At 41.2% G+C, this 9,799-nt stretch overlaps 1 protein-coding gene across 1 annotated transcript in view; it reads left to right on the top strand.

Moving 5' to 3' along the window:
- CUNH9orf64 (chromosome unknown C9orf64 homolog) overlaps positions 1–6,096 on the top strand; it is a 13,149-nt gene extending 7,053 nt beyond the window's left edge. The window contains exons 3-4 of the mRNA XM_003782984.3: positions 1,169–1,364; positions 5,709–6,096. Of these exons, the coding sequence (XP_003783032.1) occupies positions 1,169–1,364; positions 5,709–5,941 (429 nt within the window). The 3' untranslated portion in view covers positions 5,942–6,096. The remainder of the gene's footprint in view (positions 1–1,168; positions 1,365–5,708) is intronic.
- Positions 6,097–9,799: the final 3,703 nt, after the last annotated feature.

The raw sequence follows: 9,799 nt of genomic DNA, 5'->3' as shown, positions 1-9,799 counted from the left end.
CTCAAAAAAAAAAAAATAAAATAAAATAAAATTTTTATTGAGAAAGAGTCTCACTCTGTCCTCTGGGCTAGAGTGTAATGGCATCTTCTTAGTTCACAGCAACCTCAAACTCCTGGGTTCACATCCCCTGCCTCAGCCTCCAGCATTAGCCACCATGCCCAGTTATTACAATTTTTTTTATCTTTTGTACAGATGGGTTCTGGGTCTTGCTCAGGTTGGTCTTGAACTCTTGAGCTCAAGCAATCTCCTGTCTCAGCCTCCCAGAGTGCTAGGAGGTCAATTAAGTCTTTATCTCAAAAATAATCATGTTGGGGCAGTGCCTGTGGCTTAAGGAGTAGGGCGCCAGCCCCATATGCCGGAGGTGGTGGGTTCAAACCCAGACCCAACCAAAAAAAAAGCTACAAAAAAAAAAGGGAAAACTTAAAAAAAAAAATAATAATCATGTTATTGAATTCTTTTCAGATCTGAGCATATGGATGATTATTTTCTTTTTTATACTCTCCCATATTTTATACAATTAATGTAAGTTATGTTGCAATTGGAAACCTTTTAAATTTACAAAACCTTCAAAAGGAATACCCTCTAGATGTTAAAAATAATGAACAGTTGGATTATAGTGATATAGAAATATGTATAGTGATACAGAAATATGAAGTAATGCTATTAAAAAAGAAAACTAGGCTTGGCGCCTGTAGTACAGTGGTTACGGTGCTGGCTATAAACACAGAGGCTGGCAGGTTCGAATCTGGCCTAGCCAGCTAAACAACAATGACAATGGCAACAAAAAACAGCTGGGCATTGTGGTGGGCACCTGTAGTCCCAAGTACTTGGGAGGCTGAGGCAAGACAATCGTTTAAGCCCAAGAGTTTGAGGTTGCTATGAGCTGTGATGTCACAGCACTCTACCAAGGGTGACATTGTGAGACTCTGTCTCAAAAAAAAAAAAAATACTAGTAGTACCACGATTATATAAATTGTATTTTATATGTTTAGAGAAAAATAGGAAGCAAATGTGGGGTGATATAGATAATAATGTTTTTCAAATCATTTTGTTTTCTGTAAAAGGTCTATAAATTCTTACCAACAGAGTAAGCTTATTCAACATATGCCTTTTTAAAACTAAAGTTTTCAGATACCCATGTAACATTTATATTCTCTTTATTAATCAGGGGGAAAGAGTTTCTTTTTACAAACGAGCCCAAATCCTTGTAGCAGATACGTGGAGTGTATTAGAAGGAAAAGGAGACGGCTGCTTTACGGATATTTCCAGTATCACCATGTTTGCTGACTATAGATTACCTCAAGTTCTTGTTTACCTTGGAGCCCTGAAATACTCTGATGAACTACTGAAGAAGCTTCTTAAAGGTTTGCAACCTCAAATGTAGAGAAAATGGCTTTCGTTGTTTTTGAGACAGAGTCTCACTGTGTTGCTCAGGCTAGAATGTTGTGAGGTCAGCCTAGCTGACAGCCACCTCAACCTCACACTCCTGGGTTCAAGTGATCCTCTTGCCTCAGCCTCCCAAGTAGCTGGGACTGTAGTTGCCCACCATGACACCTGCTAGTTGCTTTTGTTGTTATGCTGTAGAATATGGACATTATGGAAAATTGTGCTGTTTGAACAATTAAGAGTCTAATAAGATGAAATCAAAATTTGTGTTCCATGAAAATGTGCAACACACTGGGCAACTCCTGTGGCTCAGTGGGTAGGGCCCCATATACCGAGGGTAGTGGGTTCAAACCTGGCCCCAGCCAATCTGCAACAAAAAAATAGCTGGGTGTTGTGATGGGCGCCTGTAGTCCCAGCTACTCGGAAGGCTGAGGCAAGAGAATCACCTAAGCCCAGGAGTTAGAGGTTGCTGTGAGCAGTGTGATGCCACAGCTCTCTACCAAGGGCGATAAAGTGTGACTCTGTCTCTACAAAAAAAAAAAGAAAGAAAATGTGCAACACTGACAATCAGATCTATGTATTTGAAAATTATAAATTAAGCTGAAGAGCATACTACATTGTGATAGAAAGGGTAGGCTGAGGGATAGATAATAATTACTGGATTTGAAGTCAGGAGGCTCCGTGGTCTGCCAGTGGGTTATATTGCACAAGTCACTTCTCTAAGTGTATTTATTCACCATTATTCTTTATTATTATTGCTATCAAGACTGGGAGCCTTATAATATATAACAATAGGTAAATTGAGTTGAGAAATTTGTGTGAAAATTAGCTTTTTGTTTGTTAAAAATTTCCTCATATAAGAAAAATAATTATGCTTGAGGCTAGGGGTTCAATACCAGTGTGGACATACTGAGACCTGTCTCCACAAAAATATAAAAACATAGCTTGGCATAGTGGTGTGAGCCTATAATCCTAACTACTCAGAGGCTGAGATGGGAGGCTTGCTTGAGCCCAGGCATTTGAGGTTATAGTGAGCTGTGATTGTACCATTGCACTCCAGTGTGGGCAAAAAGGTGAGAGCCCCCCACCCCGTATCTTAAGAAGAGAGGGCTGCACACAGTGGCTAATGCCTGGAAGGAATCCTAGCACTCTGGAAGCCTGCGGCAGGTGGATCACCTGAGCTTGAGCAAGCGATCTCATCTCTACTAAAAATAGAAAAACTAGTCAGGCATCATGTTGGGCTGGTCTCAAGCTACTCAGGAGGCTGAGGCAAGAAAATTGCTTGAACTCAGGAGTTTAGGGTTACTGTGAGCTATGATATCATACCACTCTATCTAGGGGGCTACAGAGTGAGACTGTCTCATTAAAAAAAAAAAAAAGAAAAAAAGAAAGATAAAAAAAGAAAAGAAAAAGAATTGTTTTATTTTTATGTTAGTTTCTCTCTTGGGTACAAAGATTTTCTGCTTCTTTTTTCTTTATTGAAAGGAGGTAGTTTTGGGGGCAATGCCCGTGGCTCAGTGAGTAGGGTGCTGGCTCCATATACCAAGGGTGGCGGGTTCAAACCCAGCCCCAGCCATACTGCAACAAAAAAATAGCTGGGCGTTGTGTTGGGTGCCTATAGTTCCTGCTACTTGGAAGGCTGCGGCAAGAGAATCACCTAAGCCTAGGAGTTGGAGGTTGCTGTGAGCTGTGATGCCATGGCACTCTACCAAGGGCAATAAAGTGAGACTCTGTCTCTAAAAAAAAAAATAGGAGGTAGTTTTTAATGATTGAGTAATTTTCTCTTGTTGAATAGATTTAAATCTCCCCAAATCAGAATAAAACAATATAAAGTTAAAATTATTCTTATGGTTGGTTCTACCAGGTCTTTATGCTACTGTGGCAATTCCTTTTGTCTTCTATTTCCTCATTTGAAAAATAACATGCTATTTTATGTTATAATGCTTGTGTCCTGGGTTGTTAATTATTGGATACCTTTAAAAGGAATACCATTTAGCAATCAAGGCTTCTTTTTCATACAGCTATATTCAGCTATTTGCTTATTTATTTATTTACTTATTGGGCTATGTATGGTATGTACACTGCTCATTCCTGTCTCTAAGCATTCTCTTGCATGGTTTCCCTGGTCCAAATTTTCCTTCTTTTTTAAAATTCAGATCCTGCACATCCATAGACTTTGTGTGAATCTGAAAAAGATGCCCTCTCTCAAAGCATTTTTCTCTCAAATGCTACCTTTTTTCCATGCAGCTTTTCTTGACTCCCAATGGCTTGTTCATCTCCTTCTGGATTTTTATAACATATAATTGTCTCTGCTATTCTGAGAAAAACCCTGATGAGAAAGACCATTCAGTATAGTTGTACAGAAATCAAAATTTTCTTCTCCCGTCCACATCAGCTTCAGAAGCTCTTTTCCAGACATCCAGCTACAGCTTTCAAAAGGTGCCTACCTTCTAAAAAGGTCTGTACAGCCAGGTGCAGTGGCTCACGCCTATAATCTTAGCACTCTGGGAGGCCGAGGCGGGTGGATTGCCTGAGCTCAGAGTTTGAGACCAGCCTGACCCAGAGTGAGACCAGTCTCTAAAAATAGCTAGGTGTTGTGGCAGGTGCCTTTAGTCCCGGCTACTTGGGAGGCTGAGGCAAGAAGATCACTTGAGCCCAAGAGATTGAGGTTGCTATGAGCTATGACACTCTACTGAGGGTGACAAAGCGAGACTCTGTCTCAAAAAAATAAAGTAGCCAGGCGTGGTGGCTCATGTCGATAATTCCAGCACTGTGGAAGGCTGAGGTGGGAGGATTGCTTGAGCTCAGGAGTTTGAGGTTTGTTTGAGGGAGAGTGAGAACCCGACTCATGAAAAAAAAAAAAATTGAAAAACACAGCAGGGCACTGTGGCAAGCACCTGTAATCCCAGCAGCTTCTGAGGTGAGGCAGCAGGATGCCTACAGTCTGAGTCTGAGGTTGCAGTGAGCTACAATGCCATTGCACTTAGCTCAAAGCATAGGGTAGAACTCTGTCTCAACAACAACAACAAAAGGGAAAAAATAAAGTAAAAGGGTCTGTAATCCTTAGCTAGTCTGACATAGGGTAAATTCCTTTGCTCCTTAGTTCATTTAATAAAAATTTAGTTTGTCAAAAGGTATCTTATTGGAAAACTAAAGTAGAAATAAAGTAAGATAATTAGAAATGATAAAAGGGACACACACAAGCATAACGCACTGATATTTTAAGACTACTTTAAGTAAAATCTAGAACCAGCTTAGCTTGACTAGATGAGGTAGGACCATCCTTAACTGGTCTCCAGTGGTGCTTCTTCCAAACTTAAGGATGTGCTACTCTTAAATTCTTTTCCCTCTCCCCTGTTCTGGCTGCCCTCAGAAGTCTTACATTTCCGTTCATTTTGTCTTTAACACATCTTGTTGACAAAGTCATACGTCTTAGCCATTTACAAAGACTGACAATGCAGTTTGCTAAGTTTAGATTCTTCATTGTGATTCTAGGGCTAAGTCTTAGCCCTAATATGTTGGCTGTCTTACCTTTTTTTACTCTAATCTAACATGGTCGATGTATTAGGCCTAAAAACCCCCTGTCCTTGTGGAATTTAACTTGTAATATAAAATTAATGCCCATGTTTAGAAATGTTTTAAATTACCATTAGAATGTGTACTATTTAAAACTCATTGGAAATCGGGTGGCACCTGTGGCTCAGTGAGTGAGGCGCCAGCCCCATATACCAAGGGTGGCGGGTTCAAACCTGGCCCCAGCCAAACTGCAATAAAAAAATATGTGGGTGTTGTGGCGGGTGCCTGTAGTCCCAGCTACTTGGGAGGCTGAGGCAAGAGAATTGCCTAAGCCCAAGAGCTGGAGGTTGCTGTGAGCTATGACGCCACAGCACTCTGCCAAGGGCAACAAAGTGAGACTCTGTCTCTTAAAAAAAGAAAAAAAAGCTCATTGGAAATCAAGCAGGGATGAGGGGGGAGGAGGAAAGGAGCAAAAACCTACCCAATGGTATGGTGAACACTGTGATGGGCACACTAACAGCCATGAGTCAAGCATTACAAAAGCAGTCCATGTAATAAAAACATTTATATCCCAGGCAACACCTGTGGCTCAAAGGAGTAAGGTGCCAGCCCCATATGCCAGAGGTGGTGGGTTCAAACCCATCCCCTGCCAAAAACTGCAAAAAAAAAAAAAGTTTATATCCCATTAATATTTTGAAATTAAAAAGAGAAGAGAAAAAAATGCTATTTTGTTCTGTAGTAAAGTTCTGAGTAGATTTTATATCCTTGACTATTAATGTTTCTTGTTCTGTTTTCTTCCTTTGCAGGAGAGATGCTCTCATACGGAGATAAGCAAGAGGTAGAAATCAGAGGGTGCTCTCTTTGGTGTGTTGAGCTTATCCAGGATTGTCTTATGGAACTTATTGAAAAAAAGGGTGAAAAACCGAATGGAGAGATCAATTGCATTCTTCTGGATTATTACTTATGGGACTATGCCCGTGACCATAGGGAAGATATGAAAGGAATTCCATTTCATCGTACACGTTGCATATATTATTGACCCCAAGGGTAAACTAATCCAGAGAAAATCCCCTGCGTGTTCATAACATATAATAATTTGTACAGTTTTGCTTTGATATTCAGAGAAGGTGATAGAAGTTATAGGAATGAAAAAAATTGATTATCAAGTCTCACTTTAAATTTTTTTTCCTGGCTCAGAGGTCGTAGCACAATGGTTACAGCACCAGCCACATACACCAAGGCTGGTGGATTCTAACCCAGCGCGGGCCAGCTAAACAATAATGACAACTGCAACAACAACGACAACAAAAATAGCTGGGCATTGTGGCGAGTGCCTGTAGTCCCAGCTACTTGGGAGGCTGAGGCAAGAGAATCACTTAAGCCCAAGAGTTTGAGGTTGCTGTGAGCTGTGACGTCATAGCACTCTACTGAGGGCAACATAGTGAGACTCTGTCTCAAAAAATAAATAAATAAATAAATAAATAAAATAAGTTTTTTTCCCTGACTTATCACTGTGTATGCCCTACCTTATCATTTATATGCTTGTCCAGTTTTGACTGTATTTTCCTTGTCTTGGACATGTAGTTGACAGAAATAGTAGAAGAACTTTAGTGTTTTCTTTAAATCTCAGATTTCTTAAAATTAAGCAAGCTTTGTATGACTAATCTTCAGTGATAATGTTTAATTTGTTCCCTTGATATCTTCTCTCAAGTTACAGTAATTTTCTATATGCCTTAATCATTTGTTATAAAAGATGTATGAATGCTGTCACTCTTATAAAAATCAACATTGACACTTTATTTTAAACTTTTTTATACTTCATGATTTGTACTTCATGATTTTCAACTTAGGATATCTGTCTAGTTTTTTTTTTTTTCCAGAGTAACTCTATTGGAATTGAATAAAGATTCAAAACTTTTCTTAAACCTGGAATGAATTATTTCATTAAAGTAGAATTTACCACATGTAATTTAAAAGGCTTACAGTAGCTTATTTACTTTTTTGTTGTAGAACTTTATATTACCTATTAAGCACTCATTTCCCATCTCCAGCAGGATCTTGACTTTATTAGGCATCTACGATTCTTGCAGTCACTGAAATCAGGAAAAGCTACCTTTTCCTTAAGCACTTTACTGCCATCTTCTGGAAATTTGTCATAATAACCTTACAAATGACAATGACTATGGATAACCATAGACTGGTCCTGTGTCTATTCCTCCTCTGTGTGACTCAGGGGAAGGTAATCTCATCCCCAGTAATGGAGGTTAATCTTACACAGTTGAATTTTTTTTTTTAAACAGTCTCTGTTGCTCCAGGTTAGAGTGCAGTGGTGTCAGCCCAGCTCACAATAACCTCAAGCAACCTCAGGCTGCTGGGTTTAAGTGATCCTCTTTCCTCAGCCTCCCAAGTGGCTGGGACTACAGGCACCCACCACAATGTTCAGCTAATTTTTTTCTATTTTTTCGTAGAGATAGGATCACACTCTTGCTCAGAACTCCTGAGCTCAAGTGATCTTCCTACTTCGGCCTCCAACAGTGCTAGGATTACAGGCATGAGCCACCATACCTGGCCCAGTTAAATGGTTTATTATTCATGGTAATCTTATTTTCCTTGCCTGTGATTACTTTGGTAATTGGTACATAATCTAGTTTTGGCCAATGAGACTGGAGGGAAAGTTTGCTAGGAAGCTTCTGGAAAAGGATTCTTTTCAGAAAGAGATATAGGAAGTCCCCCTTCCTCTGATCAATGCTGTGTCTAAACATGATGTTGGAGGCTCGGTGCCCATAGTTCAGTGATTAGGGTGCAGGCCATATGCACCCGGGCTGGTGAGTTTGAACAGGCCAGGGCCTGCTAAACAATGACAACCACAACAACAATAACAACAACAAAAAAAGCTGGGTGTTGTGGCGGGTGCCTGTTGTCCCAGCTACTTGGGAGACTGAGGCAAGAGAAGTGCTTAAGTCCAAGAGTTGGAGGTTGCTGTGAGCTGTGATGCCATGGTGCTCTACTGAGGGTGGCCAAGTGAGACTCTGTCTCAAAAAGAAAATAAGTAAACATGACATTGGTATGGTCAGCCATTTTGTGGAACAAGAGCCCTGCTGTCCCTATCATGCCCAAGCCCAGTCCTATTCCTATCAATGGACTTCATACCTGAGATGATAAACACATTACCTTATTATTTCCATCATCTTGAATTAGTTTTCTGTAGCTTGTACCAGAAAGCATCATAATCAGTAGTTGCCAATTTAATCTTGGGCCTCTGCTCCTGCCACTCTTCTTATACCCCTCTCTCCTTCCTCCCTTCTCTTTCTTCCTCCATTTTGCTCCCTCTTCCTTTCTTTCCCCTCCCCTCTCTACTTCCTATTTTCTCCTCCCTGTCCCCTTCTCCCTCAGCCGCCCTCCCTCCTCCCTTCTTGGCTTTTTCCCCTCTTCCCTCCTCTCCACTTCCTCCTCCAGGCTCAGCCAGCTCTTCCTGCTTCCCCTGTTTACTTCACCACCACATAAAAGACATGAAAGACAGGCCAGCTTGGTGGTTCTCCACAGAGTCCCTAAACCAGCTGTTCTTTCTCCTGTGCCACAGAGCAGGATGAACTCACCATCCAGGATGTCTGTGTTGCACTGTAGGCAGCAGAACTGATGAAGCAATGAGTTGAAGAATACAAAGGAAGGGTTGCCTATTGTTCCAACTAGTGGGGAGGTGGAGGTGGGAGGATTGCTTGGGACAGGAGTTTGAGAACAGCCTGGGAAATATAGTAAGACCTTGTCTCTCAGGAAGAAAAAGGGTTGATGAGAAGGAAGGCTCCAGCATACACCACATTCCATTTTTGCTTTCATCTCACTGACTAGAACTTAGTCACATGACTACCACTGACTGTGAAGGAGGCTCGAAACAAGTTTTTTGTTTTGTTTTTTTTACCACCAATGCATAAATTTTATAATTTTCATACCTGATACAGACTAGGGATTTAAATTACATTTTACCCTTTTTTGGCTTTTGGCTTGGAGAAGACAAAGGTGCAACTTTCTCGGGTTGTCCCAGATCTGGGTTCATCTTGAGAGAGGATAGCAGGAGAAAATAAGGCCTAAGAGAGCAGAGGTCTTCCCAAGGAGACTCCAAGGATACACCTGCAAGGTCCTCCCCATGGTGACTCAGCTCTTACGAATTTGTAGAAACTTAGCTTCCTGGGACCTGGAAACTAACACTTGCTTCCTCTTCTGTAAAAGCCCACGGTTCTGTAAAAGCTAGAGCCAGCTTCTCCAGCTTGATTCAACTGACCAATGAGAAAGGTACCTGGGGGTTGGAAGTTTTTGACTATAGATAAAAAGGGAAAGACCAAGCCAGTCGGAGAGCGTGGCCATTTGGAATTATTCTAAGTGGTTCACTCCACTGGCTGAATAAAAACCTTCTTCTTATAAACAAGATGGTTTGGGTCTCTCCTTTGGGGCTCATCTTCCTGCAACAATCTGACACTAGCCGCCTCCATCATGCTGTCCAAGTTCGACCCCAATGAGATCAAAGTTGTGTACATGAGGTGCACGGGTGGTGAAGTTGGTTCCACATATGCCCTGGCCCTCAAGATCCGCCCCCTGGGTTTGTCTCCCAAAAAGGTTGGTGATGACTATAATCCCCAGAGACTGAGGATTACAGCAAAACTAACTATCTAGAACAGACAAGCCCAGATTGAAATGGTCCCTTCTGTTTCTGTCCTTATCATCAATGCCCTCAAGGAAATAGGAAGAGGCAGAAAGAAACAGAAAAACATTCAACAATGGCACAACGGAAATATCACTTTTGATGAGATTGTCAACATCAGATGCAGCACTGATCTTTAGCCAGAGAACTCTGTGGAACCATTAAAGAAATCCTGGGGACTTCCCAGTCTGTGGGCTACCATGT

This window comes from Otolemur garnettii, unplaced genomic scaffold (assembly GCF_000181295.1).
Source record: "Otolemur garnettii isolate 467f Iridium unplaced genomic scaffold, OtoGar3 scaffold00006, whole genome shotgun sequence".
In the NCBI taxonomy this organism is placed as follows: Eukaryota; Metazoa; Chordata; class Mammalia; order Primates; family Galagidae; genus Otolemur; species Otolemur garnettii.
Note: the sequence above shows the minus strand (reverse complement) of the source record. Positions and strands in the feature narration are given on the sequence as shown.